The sequence below is a fragment of the Corapipo altera genome, unplaced genomic scaffold, assembly GCF_003945725.1.
Source record: "Corapipo altera isolate COAL_440 unplaced genomic scaffold, ASM394572v1 2b, whole genome shotgun sequence".
In the NCBI taxonomy this organism is placed as follows: domain Eukaryota; kingdom Metazoa; phylum Chordata; class Aves; order Passeriformes; family Pipridae; genus Corapipo; species Corapipo altera.
In genome coordinates, this window is record NW_020884874.1 from 5,246,870 (window position 1) to 5,264,620 (window position 17,751).

Below are 17,751 nucleotides of genomic sequence, written 5' to 3' on the forward strand. Positions count from 1 at the left end.
CTATCTCAGAAGAGTATGATTTTCAGCTTGGAGGAATTTTACACAGTTGTACAATTGAAGAGCATTACTTAATTTGAGTTAGACATAGCATTGTTTTTGACCACTGCCTTTTGAATTTTTTAAAATCAATATCTTACTAATAAATGCTTATATACCAAAATCTTACCTTTTTAAAAACAGTATTAGTAATAACAGAATAGCTTCAGATATTTGTATAATCAGTTTAAATACATCTGAAAACGTCTTCCTCCAATAACCTAGGGTTTTTTTGTTTTGTTTTGTTTTGTTTTTAAATTTTATTCTAAATTAAGGTCCTTATGTTCTCGAACAACTATAGTCTAGCTCTTTGTATTATTGTGCAGAATTGAAAAAAATCTTCTAATAAGGGAATATATAGACTTTTGGTGGCTTCCTTTTTGAAAGATATGTGAAAGGTATGAGTAAGGGAACTTAACTTTCTTCCATACGTTTCTCCCCATTTCAGGTGTTACATCATCACACTGTTTAGGAAGTTTTACCATACAGAGACTCATAAGGAAAGGCTAAGGAGCACCTCTTCCCTCTTCTCCTTATAAAGTTCATGTAAAAGTTCTGTCAGTTGAGATTTCTAATACAATACAGGACAGTTCAGCTGTACCTCTTAGTTAAAATCTCAGAACGTTTGATGGTAGCAGGGAGTTGAGACTCTTTAGGAGAAAGAAAGACCGAGCACTGTATCCTTATTCACCAACATTATATGTACTCAGCAATAAAAGCTATGGTCTGTCAGTGCTCTTTAAAGCACCATATCTGCTTCATAGCTTCCTCATTGTATTAGTGGAAAAACTGCTCTCATGTCAACGTTTTCAAAGCTATGTATAACACAAATCCTACAGATTTTTTTGATCAAATGATGGTCCTAAATTAATGTACTGACTTACTCATGTGGTACTACTTATTGAACATTATTATTATTAGTCCATTGTCAAAACATTCCTCCAAAGAGAATCACTGAATTGTAACACTTTATTTGAAAATGATTGTTTTTCTTTTTATCAAATAGAATGCTGTATCATCTCCTCCTTTCTGTATTTCTCAGAATGGCTTAGTTGTTTTCAAGTCTCCCTTGATTTTTTTCTACAGACTGCTGTGCTAGTTATCATCATCAGGTTCAAATTTTGCAGGACTACCTAGCAGATGCAGAATATCAGTAGTGCCTTCAGAAATGTTTTGCCTTACTTATTGGAATTTGGATAATTCAGGACTTTGGTGGAGTGGTTTATTTCTCTTCCTTTGTGGCCAATATTTATGATTGTGAAGTGTAATTAATTTCATATTTCTTTAAAATTATTATAGATATCATAGGTTAAAGAGATGCATCAACTGAGAAAACATAAAAAAAAAAGAGGTTGTGAATATGAGACCAGTGGACATTCAAAAAGAAGAAGAAAAAGATTTTCCAAAGAATGTCTTTGTATATGATAATATTTGAGTCCACTGCTGATAAATTAAACTGGTACTAGTAGAAACATAGTGAACTAGTTAATGTTCCAAGATCTTGCTTAGTATATGCAAGAGCTGTTTCAGACTATTTATGTAATAAGTTTAAAACATTGTCCTATATTGATCTTTTAAAAAATTTATTCCAATCACATTAACAGTTACAAAATTATCAGTTTAAATCTAGAAATGGTTATTTCTCTGTCAGGTCCTGCTCCTTCTGTGACCAGGTGCCCTGTTTAATGAATGAGGGAAAAGCTGTGGACGTTATCTACCTAGACTTTAGTAAAGTCTTTGGTGACATTTTCCACAGGATTCTCCTGGAGAAACTGACTGCTCACGGATTGGATGGCTTTCCCCAGGTCTCAGTTCTGGCCAGTCCTCTTTAACATCTTTATCAATGATCTGGATGAGGGGATCGAGTGCACCCTCAGTCAGTTTGCAGACGACACAAAGTTAAACAGGAGTGTAGGAAGGCTCTGCAGAGGGATCTGGACAGTCTGGATTGATGGGCCAAGGCCAGCCATAGGTGGTTCAGTAAGGCCAAGTGCTGGGACCTGCACCTGTGTCATAACAGTCTAATGCAATGATACAAACTTGGAGGACAGGGGCTGGAAAGCTGCTTGTCAGGAAAGGCCCCGAGGGTGTTGGTTTACAGTATGTAGTTATCATGTAAGTGTAGATAATGTAACAGGTTTATAAGCTTGTGTCGGGGGAATTCCAGTTGGACTCACTTCCCTTCTAATGGGATTCAAGCCCACTAATACACCAGGAGTTGTGGTGGAACTCAAACCCACTATTACACCTCTGTTTCTGGTGGGACTCAAACCCACACTTGGGCCTTGGGAATATGCTACTGATTGATGAGAGGGACATAAAGTGTAGAATTAGAATGGATTTTTTCTTAAGCAATGCATCTGCAGTGACCCAGCCTCATGTTTGGGGACCCTGATACTGAGACAGGCACAGTTTATATATCACACATCTTAAGAGATATGGTAGCCTAATCAGTTACCAGTGTGTGTATAACAAGTGCATGCTTATCCTGTGCAAGACCTTTGTATGTTTTTCCTGGACAGGTGGTTGGCAGTGTATATTAATCTTCACTGTTCTAAACCTGTGCAGGTGGAGTCATTTTGTACTGGCTTCTGGACAGTTGTTGTTCTGAGAACCTTGATTTCATCATTAGACCCAGGTTCCAGTACTCTTCCATTGCCTGAGAATCTGAGTAGATCTCTTTGGCATCCGTTGATATTAGTTCTTAACACTTCACATCTACGTTTTTGAAATGAACGTGGAAAGTGTTCAGGACTCCTTCAGAGGAAGGGTTTAAAAGTCTAGAAGTAAGGCTAAAGGAAAATTCTTTTGAAAACTGTGACATTTTAAGTAAAATATCACCAAATAAATTATATTACAGGGCAGTATTTTAATGGTACATCTTTAATACTCTGAAGTAATACAGCTCAGTATAGAAGATATAATAACATATACTAAACTCTGAGTATTCACAAACCATTTGTTGTGTTTTAGTTTGAATGGATATCAGTGAGAGCAATATAAATACTCAGCTCAGCAGAAGGTGTAATGTTTTACTTATCTTCATATGGTTTTCACCTTCAGAATACATTAATCTATTTTGATTTTAGACTTTCTAAGTCTTCTTTTCTCATAGATTTCATTACAAAATGCCTTGTTCAGCTATAAAGCTTTCACACTTTGTATAATAATTTCTCCTTCTCTTCTATGAGTTTGCATTGGATACATTGAGCACTTTTACATTACAAAAGTGGAACTTAAATTATTATTTAATATATAATAATTAAGTATAATACTTACAGAGGTGTGTAAGCTCCTTGTAAGTACAAAACTTAAGCAACCTTTCTGACAAAATATGAGCCAGTTAAATTTTTTTCAAACCTTAAGTCTAAGCTAGCATCCACAACTGAATCTAAGGTGTCATTTGATGAAAATTTCCCTTATGCTAGATGTATTGTACATGTAATAAATTTGAACTCTGATACTTAGGGAAGATGATGTTTTGAGGGTAATATTCCATAAACAACATAGTGTTTTGGCAAGTCTGCAGTTCAGCTACAGTTGCTTGAACCAGCAGCTCTGGTGAATATAGATAGGTGATAAGCTGAATGACTATGAATTTCTGCTGACCTTGTTTTTAATGTTTTTCTAGTATCTTGGCATTTTCTTTTATTTTTATTTGCCCTCTTTTTAAAAAAACCCAACAAAACACAATTCACTTTTTCTGTATTCTCTGTATAGAAGGTAAAATAAAATACTGCTGTTCTATTTCAGTTTTCTTATCCTTATCTGTTTGTATTTTCAGCTTTTTTATTTTTTATTTATAATTTATCTCTCTCCTGATTTCTCTGTTTAGCCATTTGAAGACCATCTGTTCTGAGATCATTTTTATTTCTTGATATTCATTTATTTACCTTGAAGACTAAGTATCTCTGTTCTATACTGAAGTTCTCTTCTCTGAGTTTCCAGTAATCATTATAAGTTAAATTTGTTAAGCTATGCTGGCAGTTTTCCAGCACAACTGTCTCTTTAAACAAAGATACTAATTTGCATTATTTAATATTTCAAAATAGTTTTCTAACTCCTTACAGTTATTCTGTGTTCTGATATAGCACCCATGATTTTTTAACTAAGTGCCTGTAACATACCTTTCATGTGTTTGTTTATTGTCTTAAGTATTCATATCATCTACCAGTAACTGTTTTCATGTTTCCTTTTCCTCATTAAAGTAGCATTTTATTTCTATGTGAAATCTGTCATGGGGTCTAGAGGATAATTTGTTATGATAATATGTAATATGCCAGAAAATATCACTTGTGCTTTTTGTGCTTTTCAGTTTAATTGTTGATGCATAAAACCACAATTTCATGTGCTCTGACCTTTTTTTTCCAATGTAATTTATCCCAAGCTGAATAAGCAGCAGTGTGTCCCTGACAAGCAGCTATGCATGTCTCTTTTGTTGCTTGATATTCTGTTTTTCACTTAAAGCAAACTGTATATGCTCACAGAACCTCACTTCAAATATCTTTCATGTCTGAATTTATCAATGTAATTAACTCAGATATGTCATACTATACATCTTCTGTTCCTTTTTGTTTGTTTGTTTTCTTTAAAGTGAAATATAAAGAGATGGTCTTCTACATGACCATAGAATGTCATTAGTAGCTAAGTTTTACTACTATTTCAAACTAACAGGCAAACATTGATATCTATACTCAGAAGATTATAGTTTTCATGGTTACTTTGTCACTCTCTATTAAAGGATGTGTATGATATTTCATGGAAGAAAGTGCAAACAGGTCCTAACTCAGCAATGTTATGCAGAATATAAACTTCAGATAGAAGTGCATAAACCCATGAAAAATGCCAGGGAAATGATAAAAATCCCCCTCAGTAATCTAATATGCCAAAGTAGTTCTACCTAAGCCAGAAGTTTAGGCCAAGTGTGCAAAGCGTGTGCCTTAATTCAGCTAGGAACATATATGTGCGTATGTGGATTCCCTATTGCATTGTTACTGATTTCAAGTATGGGACAGACTGAAGGTGTAGTTTTTCAATAAAACAGCAGTTGAAAGTGAGTTCAACAGCAGTTGAGAACAAGTTGAAACTTGTTTTCCAAAAATCAAGGAACTTCCAGTCTGCATTTAGTAAAGCAAGGCCTAGCAATATTTCTAATGTTACAGTAAGGAACAGAGAATAACAAAGTATACACTTTTTCTTGAGGCTCATAAATGTTAATTCGTGATCTTTTGAGCTGATCATGTCCTATGTTTCCCAAAGAAACTAGATGAAAAATTTCAAGTACACTCACAGCTATTTGACACCAGAAGTGGTAGGAGACTTTGACAACAAGGTCTTTTAAGTGCTCTGAGATGTGTGGGGTTTTTTCTGGAGATCTGTACTCGGAGGGTAGTTCAGTTGAAATTTCTTGACACTAAGAGTAAGTGAATATTACTTTCTTGTTTGTTTAACTAAGTAACGTTTTTCTCCTAAATAATGTTTTTTTACAGTTAAGGTATTATGGACATACCTGGTGAAAGCACTTGGTTATATAAAATTATTAGGTTTCAGTTAGAGAGAAAAACTGTGCAGTGAATAATTGGAATTAATTTGAATTAATTTTCACTGCACTGCCATCAAGGTAGTGGCATGAAGTTTTTTAAATGAGAATCCAAACAATAACTCTTTAGCTCAAGCATCATCTATGCTTACAGCAATGATTAGGAACTGATTGGATCCAGGGCTAGGGCTGTATTCTTACAAGTATTACATTTTTCATATCCTCATACATTTATCTGATCTTTCACTTTTGTTACTATAATGATAGTGAAGAATGGTAGAAAATAACAGGGGGATTATTGTTTCTATGATATGTCTGTTGATGTGAAATTCATGCGAAAATTAGAATTCTCTAATAGCAGGGTTCATTTCCATTGGGACTTACCCCTTCTATTAGGCAAAATCATGTGTCTACATTTTTATTCTGTCTGTCCTGGTTTAGAAAAATTTGATCACTGGGGTTGATCACATTTAGTAGAAATTAAGTTACCTGGAGAAAACTGATGAAATGACTTTTCAAATATGTGCTTTTCCTCCAAGGAAGGGATTTACAATTTTATTTTTAACATAAAATGTTCAGCAAGTTATTTTTTGAGCTTATCATGAATCTCTTCATTCTATATGTTTCTACAATAACTTTACTTCAGTGTGCAGTACTTGATCACTGCGAAGATCCAAAACAAAATTAAGTTCAAAAGCTCCATGCTGTAATTTGTCTTTTACTCATCTCCAAAGAATTTCAACATATCTCAAAGTGAACTTTTCATGGAAGGTAGGGAGAAGGGACCGTGGAAACCTTGAGTAGTTCAATTCTCATCGAAGCACCATTTTGGTAAAACAGTTTGAGGATGTGCTGGCAGGAGATGTGTCTCTGGGAATGATGCCCAAAATACGACATAATGTTTGGGAAACTGAAAGGTATTAAGTCTGATCTGGTATTCTTAGAGATCTAAGATAATTCTGTTGTTTAAGGAAATTATACAAAAGTCAAATAGTCAGAGTTGAAAAAAGAGACACCAAATGCAGCCTTAGTTAAATCCAAAATACATGAAATGAAAATGATTGTCTGTATGTGTTAGGAAGAAAATCATGTTATTTTGTAGCAATAATTTGAAATTGATCTGCACAGTCAGTTTTTTTCTGCCATTTCCTGACCTCTGAGGGCACAATTAGCAGTGATGTGTGGTAGCTTCCAAAGATGACTAACTTCTCTTCCTGATAACATATGTTAGTGTGAAAAACATCTATATATACACACACACGTAAATATGCATACCAACCTTAAGGGATGGTAAAGAATGTTTGTATATTTTTATGTGAATCTGTGGGACACAGTACTCATAAAGTGCCAGTAGAAACTGTGAAACAGTATAGATACCTGTTAGAGATTTTTGACTCTGGATAATGGATAAATAAATGGCATACTGAGACCATATTTTATATAAAAACCCCATGTAATGCAAAATAGGTGGTTAAAAGTTTTCTTTTAAGATTATATGGTCAAGTTAAAAGAAAAGTATTAAACCTGAAGGAATATTTTTTACTTCTTGCTCTGCTTTAAAAGTGTATTCAATAATCTGTTATTGGAAGTAAAACATTAATTTATAGTACGGAAAATACATTGTTACTAAAAAGCCATTTATGTGTTGCTAGTTTTTTTTTATTATGTGAATTAATTTGTAAAGATTGCTACACTTATTCTAGAATAAGTGTCTTGTCAAAAATGTATCAAAAGTCATTATTGAAATTCATGGTAATTGATTTTCTTTATTAGTATTTAAACTTTTTTTTCTGGATAGAAAATATACCACGTGCACCATTCAGCCCTCTCACTTCCATGGCTTATGATTTTCAAGCTAGTTTGAAAGTAACCCTTCTGGATCTCAAAAGACCTACTGAAATACTGTAGATTTCATAATTTCAAAATGTAGCAGCAAGACCAGTGCAGGATCTACACTTCTATTATTGGTATAGTGTAATAATAACAAAAAGACGGTACAGTTAGAAAAAGTCACCACAGAAGTACGGTGTCATTGCTCTTCTCTGGAGTAATCCAGTTACTATTAGAGACCTGCATAAGGGCGATAGACTTTTGCTGAAAGAGCAGTAGCAGCTTAGATATTTCAGCAATTTCTGGTTGTCTTTGTAACTGTAAGAAGGATTTTATCTTTTTTATCTACTGCTTGTACCTTAACAGGAGAATATTGTAATATTGTTGGGAAACCAGGAGACAATATGCAAACTAGTTTCACTAGTTGCAAATTTTGTCTACATCCAGAATAGAAATAAAACTGCAGTTTTGTTACAGGGATGAGTTTAGAGAACTGGAAAGAGAAATTACTTGAACTGTAGAATCAAAGAATCATTGAGGTTGAAACTGACCCTAGATATCACCTCATCCAAATCCCTGATCAAAACATGGTCAGCTAGAGTAGGTTGCTCAGGGCCATGTTCTGTTAACTTCTCAGTGTCCTAAGGGATGGAGACTCTACAACCTCCTTGGGCAACCTGCTCCAGTGTTTGACTATTCCTAAAATAAAAAGTGTTTGGGTTTTTTTTATCTTTAAATGGAATTTCCTGCATTTCAATTTGTGCCTGTTAGCTCTTATTTCACTAGGTACTACTGAGAAGTTTCTGTCTCCATCTTCTTTACTTGTCCTTCAGTTATTTGTATCCCCTCATCAGATCTCCCTGAACCTTCTCTTCTTCAAGCTAAGCAGTCACAGTTCATTCAAGTTTGTCCTCAGCTGGCAGGTACTCAAACTTAATCATCTCCATAACACTTTGCTATACTTATTCCAGCATGTCTCTGTTTCTCTTGTACCAGTTCAGACCTGGAGCTGTCAATCTGGATGAGTATCATCAAATGCTAAGCAGACATCAAGGATCACTAATATAGTAACTCAGTAAAGATCAACTGATTCTCAACTTAACTGGTTAAGATTACTTAATTCTGAATGATTTTGGTTGGAAGGGACTTGGAAGACCATATAGTTCCAACAACACTGCCATTGGCAGGAAACCTTCCACTAGATCAGGTTATTCAGAGCCCCATCCAACTTGGCCTTGAACACCTCCAGGGATGAGGAGTCCCCAGCTTCTCTGGACAGCCTATTCCAGTGCCTCTTATTAGTAAAGAATTTCTTCCTAATATCTAATCTAAACCTACCATCTTTTGGCTTAAGGACATTCCTTCTTGTCCTATCACTACATAACCTTGTAAAAAGTACTTCTTCAGTCTTCTTGTAAGCCCTCTTTAGGTATTGGAAGGCTGTTTTAAGATGTCCCCAAGGTCTTCCCTTCTTTAGGCTGAACAGCCCCAACTCTCTCAGCCTGTCTCCACAGAAGAGGTGCTTCAGCACTGTGATCAACTCAGATATTTTTTTTGTGCTAGAGACAGCAGAGCTGGACGCAGTACTCCCCTTGGGGTCTCACAAGACCAGATTAGAGGGGGAGGATCACCTCACTCAGTCTTCTTTTAATGCAGCCCAGGATGTAGTTGGCCTTATGTGTTGGCTGGAAGTGCCCCTTGCCGGGTCACGTTGAGTTCTTGGTCCGCCAATAACCCCAACTCCTTCTCACCAGAGTTATTTTTGATCTATTGTCCACCCAGCCTGTGTCTGTGCTTGGGATTGCCTTGATCCAAGTTCTGGACCATGCATTTGACCTTGCTGAGCTTCATGAGATTCTAGTAACATGGATAATGTTACTCAACTATCTATCCACTTTCTAATTGGGTAGTGGTTAGGAAGAAATTTGTCTACATCCGCCTGTCATGCTGACCAATGTTTTTTCTTGTTATGTTGTGTGTGCTTATTCATTATGTATTTGCACCCCTCTGTTCATCTTTGTCTTCTAGAATGAAGCAAAACGTCACATAAAACAAGGAATAAATTATAACAGCAATGACATTTTAAAGTGCTTAATAGATTTCATCTTATAAATATCAGAAACATTTTAACTCAACCACCACAGATTTCATCCTCAGGATTTGCATTTTCTTTTCATTAAAGCTGATTGTTAATAAATTTATTCTTTTATCTTCAATATTTAAATAATTGCTAGAGTTTAGATAAACTTTATTGGATAAAATTTATTGAATTTAAATAAATGTAATAAGTTTTTCAAATGAGTTAGCTTATATATACCCTAGGCAGAACAGAACTAAATCAGGATCTACTGCATAAAAATACTGCTAACATTTTTCTTTCTTATATTTGTGACAATATTTTTGAGTAATATAATCTTTATTATATTAGCCATTTTTGTTATAATTATGGGACACGTAAAACATTGTATGATATATAAGGTTTTAACACTATACACAATATAAAACCACTGCTGTTTTTTATTTTATATTTGATGGAGTTTTCTAAAAATATCTTTTTTTTGTTATTGCTTATAATGATGATCATTTTTAATTCAAGTAAGACCCTGGCATCTAATTCCTGATTGAGAATTCCAGAATGTGGATTCTTTTAAAAATTAAGTCTAGTCCTTGTCATGCCTGCATCAAAATGCAGGTGAGGGGAATGAGTGCACAGGAGGTTGATTTTGTCCAAATTAATAGCTTTTATCCCATTAATTAATTAAGCTGATGATAGATTTCAAAAAGTTATCAATTGAGAATTGTTAATCAATAAGTGGTGGCATATCCTGCAGTGATCTACTTTCATCCAAATGTTATACAAAAGTTTTATTAATCATTTTGACTCCATTGTAAAAAATTGAAGATGACAAAGTAATACAGAAAAGTGGGAGTAAGTAAAATTTGACGCAAGTCAAACTTTATTGCATGATGAAATGAGTTCACTGAAACAATTTGATAAAACCTCATCTGTTTGAGAACAGAATTTATGTCAAAATGAAAAGTAATAGGTTTGGTTTTTTTTTTCTGAGTGCAGTAGCTAAAGGTCTAGGTGACACAGCTGGTTAGAAACTGGAAAAAACCCCAACACTTTCATGGAGTTGCAGTCAATCTGGAAAGTATGATAAAAATTCTAGCTATAAACAAGGAATCAACATTACCTCTGTACTTTATTTCAGGAAGTTGTGCTGGAGCGTGATGTCTGATATTTTAATATTTAGTTTCCATCTCTAGTAAAAAATATAACATTAGGGAAAAAAGAGTATTAAACAACAAAGAAGAACTGAAATATTTTAGTTTAAGTACTCTTACTTTTTTTTTGTAATGGGAGAGTTTTCCTTTCCTGTACTTTGAGCCACAATATCTACACTGTCTTGTAAATAATGTCTTTGACAGTTTGCTTTTTCACAGTGAGCATGTGAATCTTGCTCTTCTAACAATTAGAACAGCCCTTTGTGCAAAATTCCCAGAGTGAAGTGATAAGAATTAAGTCTGAGATTTTTTTATTGTTGAAACTTATAGTCACCCATCTTCCAGCTACATAAAGTTTTGTGGTCTACCGCCTCTAGTCCTCTTACATACAATTTCTGTAACTGTTGACTAAACTGAATTTGGTGCAAAATATTTTAGTGAAAGTGTCCTGTAAATCAACAGATAGAGACTTTGTGACTGTTTTGAATGAGTACTCATATTACATCTTTTCAACTACTAAATCTAATCCATGTTGGCATAGCCAAATGAGAATAACTAGAATAACTAGAATAACCCTGAATAAGAGGAAATAATGTAAAGTAACTAATTAGAGAGTTCATGATGGTTTAGTACTAGCATCTTTCCTTGACTCATTATTCAGATAATAACAAAGGAGCAAACAGAAAACAATACCAAAACCAGTTCTAGACAGTACTAGGTTGATCAAAAGATATGCTTTATCCTATATAAAACTAATGTAGGTAAGATTCCAAACATTTTTGTCTAGTTGAATTCATATAAAAAGTTGTTCCTGTAGTGGTGCACAGCAGACAAACTTCCTCTGCAAAACCTTTTGCCTTTGTTTTTGTTTGTTTAGAAGATCTGGATCTCTAGGGAGGTGATCTCATTGATTACTAGATCAGGACCCTCCTTAAAGACTCTAAAGGGATTGCAGCTGAAACAACCATTAGTTACCACAGCTGTTCAAAACTTTGCCAAGAAAAGAATTAGACATGCTGACATAAGAAAGTCTAAAGAAATGAAACAGTCGTGTAATATTTACAGTGTCAGTAAAATGAATCTGAGTAAACTACCTGTCTTTCAGTAACTTTTTGTTGCTGAACAGTAAATATTGAGAAATAGCTCAACAGCTATTGAGCCTGTATCAGTTGAAACTACCATAATATGCCACTTTCCTATGTTAAAGTACTTTATTACGTTAATAAAGTAACAACTGCTATTCCATCTAACTGCTGTTCCATCTATATTTGATATTGTTAGCAATTAATTTTAAATTACAAAAGTCAGGATCCCACAAATAAGGTATGACATCTAAATTGAGCTATCAAATAGCAACTTTTTTTGTACTTTATGGTATGCTACTCACATTTGGCAAAGATAGTAATTTCTAGTAGCTGCTTTCCAGGACCTGTGAGGAGATTATCAAGAAGCTTCATCTGGGTTTTTCACAGAGGAACCTGGCAGGAAGCCAAAAGGCAACAAGAATGTATTGAGAATTTCCAAGAGTGGAAATTACATAATCTCTCTAAACAGCCTGCTCCACTACTTGTTTGTAGAAACTTTTTCACTGCGTGGATAGACAAGCAGTGGCCTAGCTTATCCAGTGAAGTTAGGTAGTTGCCATCCTTGGAGGTTTCCTACACTGACTGGGTAAAGCCCAGAGCAACCTGGTCTGATCATGTAGATGCTTAGAACAGAAATGTTCTGATGTCTCTCCCCACCTGAATTATATGTTGATCTTTTGAAAGATAATAGAAAAAGAATTAATGTCAAAGTAATGTAAGTGGCTAATTAAACTAAAACTAACAATAATTTCCTAATAAAATCCTAGTGGATTCAAAGGAAATGAAGATCTTGTTACAAGAACAAAACCTTGTCACAGGGTGCATTTTCTATAATGTAGCAGCATGAACAAGGCAGTTTAAGATAGACTGTAAGCTTAAAAGTAAATTACAGTTCTTAGTTTTTTAGATCATTGGCAGGGAAATGCACTTCTATGAACAGAAGCATAAGCTCTCTGTGCATTGAGTCTGTTAGTCAGGTTTAAGGAATTGAAGCTGGGCTTTAGCCTTCCTCTTTTTATCTTAAGGATGCATTTTCTCCAAAGGGAATGTAACTGAAATTCAGCTCTCAGGTTAATAATCCCAAAAATTTGAGGTAGCTGAAGAAGTTTACTTTTTACTTAGGGTCTTAGGCTGAAGGGTCATAGTGGATTAAGCAGAAACCTTATGAATTTTTCCTTTTAAAAAAGTATATTCCTTTATTTTTAAAAGTAATTACTGGCAGTAAGTGTATCACTGCCTATAGAGAAGTAAAATTCCTAAAATGCATTTTCGGTAGTTTTGTGTATATTATACAATTACAATATGATTGTACTGACTGTATAAACAACTCAGATAGATAGTGTATGACTCCACTTGCATTTTAAATATAAGCATTCATAGTTGCTACATCGATGCAAAATGTTAGCAGCAAAATTCTTACCTGAAGACTCCATTTACATTAGCTAAAAAACTCCATTATTATGGCTGAATATTCTGTAGTTGTAGAGTCTAATTAAAAATAACTATTAGCCATTTTACAGTCTCCATGTTTCGATTGTATTTAAATTCTTCATTTGAGTAAAATAGGTGAGACAAAAGCTTTTCAGAAAATTATCATCAAAAGAAAACACAGTCTGTGTTTGTACTTCCCTTCCCCAGTGTTATTAGTAGAAGCCATAAAATGCTTCCAAAATTTCATTTCCTCTCAAATTAATGTGATTGTTTATGTGGGTTATATTTTATAGAGTTAATTTTCACAGACAAAGCATCAATATCTGCAAATACCCACTTACATAGCATGGCATGCTATGACCATGCACTACGCCACATATACTTGCAGATTTCTTGCTGAAGTTGTTTGTAACTGTATGCGTAGATTGAATTCAGTGTAATTTTTAAATCTGTCCTCTTAGAGGTTATGTACTAAATTTCAGCCTTGTAAAAATGAAAAAATGTCCTCCCTTTTATTCTTTGAATACTACTTTATGTAAAATAGTCAACAAGCTGCTTGGAAGTAAAATGTAAATGAAGAAGCAAAGGAAGATGGTTTTAACCTGCTATAGGCACTTCTGTAGCAGAAAATAAATCAGGGATGTCTTGATTTGTTTGTTAACAAATGAACATCTCACAACTGCAAACAGTAGCAAAACAGAGAGACTTTATATGGCTGTGAAGATAAATGCTTATCCTTTGTCCCCACCTTGGTCAGGTAGCTGTTATGGTCCATTGTTCCCACATGTACCATGCAAGAGGTCCTCGTGATGCCAAGGGACACTTTACTGCCCAACTTTTATGACCAGTGGAAGCTTCACCCTTCAGCTAGTTTGGTCAAGGCTTATCAGAAGGTCCTGCGTTCACAGAGGGGGGTGGTGCAGTGTGGGAAGGGAAAAGATACACAACCACAAATTATCGTCTGCAGTGCAGTCCTTCAGCACATAGTATGGCTGTACAACACTTTCATTTTGCTCAGGACTGCACCTTGTGTTGGAATGTTTTCATCAGACTTGTTTCTACTTGCTGTTGCAACCTTTAGTTGGCACAGAATTTTTCTGTGCAGCATCTAGTTTACCGTCACCAGTCCTTGGATGCTATCATAAAACGACTTGTATTTCAAGAACTCTAAGGTCAAGAATATATACTATTTAAGATTGTGTTTTCAGATAGATAAATCTTTTTTTTTCCTCTGAAGAATATAAACATACATGTGTTTATTCTAAAAAATGGAATCATCAATCATTACAAAGTGAGATAAATATTCTTTGAAATGAAACTTATTAGAAAGCCATTTTAGAATGTACTAATTTGTTAATGTTCTTAAATGTAGATTGATAAAATCCTAATTTTACACCATTCCTCTCCAATTCATACTGAGAAATAAACAACAGAGAATCCTCTTGTATTTTTTTGTTGTAGATAAGTGTAGGAGACACTGTTACTGCATTTCTGGAAATTTGGCTTCTGATTTCTCTTACTTTCAAGTCGTTCTACTTTCAGAATGAAACAATAACCAGGAGAATTGAGTATCTCAGACATAATATATATTAACAAAAGTGGTTACATGTGGCAACATTACATTTTTAAGTCAGTATTTCTAGCAGCTATTTTTCCTCAGTTAGTAAAGATTCTGGATTTTCTTTGTGTCAGATGCTTAATGTTTCTTCTTACAGTAATATTCTAGTTCAAGAATATTGAAACTGAATTACTAAAGCTCAGAAGAGAATCTTGAGATGTCAAGTTCTGTGCATAGATTTTGTATCTGTGGTCTCAAACTGGGATATCTGATTGTCCTGTTCTGTCATATGAGACATATTATTTCTTGATCAGTTATTTTTCTAATTTCATCTGTAACTTGGCTCTATTAGAGATAGCTATAACTTATATTCAGTTGTATATGGTTTTGTTTCCAATGACCAAGGGTTGGATTTCCTATAGCATTTTTGAAAAGAAATGATTTGTTACTCACTAAGATTCTGTTAAAGATATAAGACCAAAATTCATAACTGCCAATAGCCTTCCAAAAGATGTTTTCTCTGTCTTTGTCCAGCTACCTCTGCTGACAGTTTCTAGTGAATTGGCTTCAGACTCTTAGGATCTGCTAATTGCTTCACATAGTTTGTTATGTTTTGCAAATTTCTACATATTGATCGATGACTTTAATGCAAATTAATTTAAGTTTCTTACTTTATCTTTTTTTTCTGCACCAGCTGAAATATCATCAATAATACACAGTCCATAAAAAGTCATCCATTGTGGAATAAAGCCTTGCTGGTTTGATTAATACCTCTAGGTTCTTAATACCAATGGAAATGAAGTGCATATAATTTTTTTGACCAGTAAACCCTTGCCAAATTAAATGAACAATGCCAACAGTGTTTTACATTGTAACTAACTACTGTAGATCTAACTATATAGATGCTCATAACATCAATAGACCATAGCAGAACTTTGTGTAAGGTAAGACAACAAAAATAAAGGAAACTCTGAAATGCTAAAACATTGTGTGAGATTTTGAGGATTACAGGGTATACACAATATCAACCGAGCAAAAAATACATAAATGTATGAATTTATATTATTGGGAATAAAATCTCTGTATCTTGGTTCAGAATAGGTATTCTGAAAATGATGTTATTTGCAGCTATGTTACAGAGATACATTAATTGGGCAAGAGTTTTCCATGGTAACCATATAATTTCTGTCATTACATATCTATATTTACATGTAGTTTACAAGAAATTCTTAGTTTACCGCTTTCCAAGTCTCATATTGTACAATTTCTCACTCTGAACTTTCTCTTTTCATATGTGCACATGCACACACACATACACACATACACAGGAGTAATTCAAGAGCTGTTGACAGTGTAGTAGATGCTGTAGGTTTCTTGTCACTATGATTTCCATTAAATTTTGATTAAAAAAATAGTACAGATCATTCACTAATCCATGAATTATTGCCATAATAACTAAAATTAAATGGAAATTGGCAAAATGCATTCTATTATGTGATTTAGTTTTAAATGCTCCAAGTGATTAATAGCTAGCTATAAGTTTTGTAGTGATTCCCGTAAACTAGTAAGAAGAGTTGCACTTCGTTAGAACTTACTCACTTAGCAGCCTTTCAGGTGTAGCACTTTCAATTTTAAGATGCTCTTCATTTTGTTCTAATTCTTTTATGCTAAAATAGGAAGAACTGCCTCCTGGATCTTTCCCTACACTTGTACAAGCATATTCACATCTGCTTCACAAATATATTGGCTTCTAAAGAGCACAGTGAAGCAGTGACAAGAGAAGGTATATGATGAAATGTACATTTTAAAAAGTTTTAAAATATGTGATAATGTTTGTCCATGTTTTCTGCAAGATGCAACAATTTCCTTCCTTTCTATCCCTCTAATAGTGCTTTTAATTTTCTCTAAATACTGCTATGTCAGTTTAGGAAAGAGGAGGTAGAATAAATCTGTTTCCTTACAGGGAAAAGAGAGTTTTAAATTTCAGGCTACCTAGCATAAGAACAAACCTCCTCCATATACAGTTTGTGTTTTGCATAATTTGATTGTCTGCTTCAACCTGTTTCTTCTGACTTATGACCTGTTTCTCTTTTTGTATTTCTGTTAACAGAAAGCTGACCTTGCAGTTGCACCCTTGGCAATTACCTATGTTCGTGAGAAGGTCATCGACTTTTCCAAGCCCTTTATGACTCTTGGAATAAGTATTTTGTACCGCAAGCCCAATGGTACAAACCCGGGCGTCTTCTCCTTCCTGAATCCTCTCTCCCCTGATATCTGGATGTATATTCTGCTGGCTTACTTGGGTGTCAGTTGTGTGCTCTTTGTCATAGCCAGGTAACATGTCAACTTTTGTGATTTTTTTGGCAATTGTTACAATTTTTTTTCTTACTAATAATTGTCAAAAGTCACAAAAATTTTCTTTCATACTCTTATATTTAAATTTCATGATGTACAGAAGAATAATTAATGATGAGGGTTCTCACTATTAATATTCTCCACTGCCATACTAAGTCTCCAGTTTATGTCACTAAGTCCTGAGTATGCTAGCTAGTTTTCTTCTTTTATTAACAAATTTAGAAACACTAGAAAGTTTTCAAAATGTCTTTTCCCAATATGTTTGCTTTTAGAAACATAATTGACATGGTTTATTTTGTTAGCCCAATTTCTTTTTATGCTATGGTGCTTAATCTCAAACTGAGTACTTAGTTGCCCATGTTAATTCTAGACGTCCAAGCTGGGCCTCTACCTCTATACAAAACAGTTTATGTAGATTAATATCTTAGAAGTAGGGTAACAGCAGTTAGTTTTTGGTTTTGGGTTTTTTTTTAATTATATGCTATCCCTGAGATACCTCACAGAATTTAAAGTCTCAGAGTGGAATATATTTGGAAGCTTAGTTGAGATTCTGAAATTAAGGAGCTGAATACATTAATTATTAAATTATAAATTGATTTTATATAGCACTTTTTTATCTATTTTCTTCAACACAGCCAAGCAGAAAAAAATTTTTCCTTGTTAATTTATTAAGTCTGAGTCCAGATGCT

The 17,751-nt window shown here is 34.2% G+C and overlaps 1 protein-coding gene across 5 annotated transcripts in view; it reads left to right on the forward strand.

The window, feature by feature from the left end:
• Nucleotides 1-17,751, forward strand: part of GRIK2 (glutamate ionotropic receptor kainate type subunit 2) — a 370,969-nt gene that overhangs the window by 223,689 nt on the left and 129,529 nt on the right. For all 5 annotated transcript variants that reach the window (XM_027631774.1, XM_027631770.1, XM_027631786.1 and 2 more), the window contains one exon: nt 16,818-17,041. In XM_027631774.1, coding sequence (XP_027487575.1) covers nt 16,818-17,041 — 224 coding nt within the window. The remainder of the gene's footprint in view (nt 1-16,817; nt 17,042-17,751) is intronic.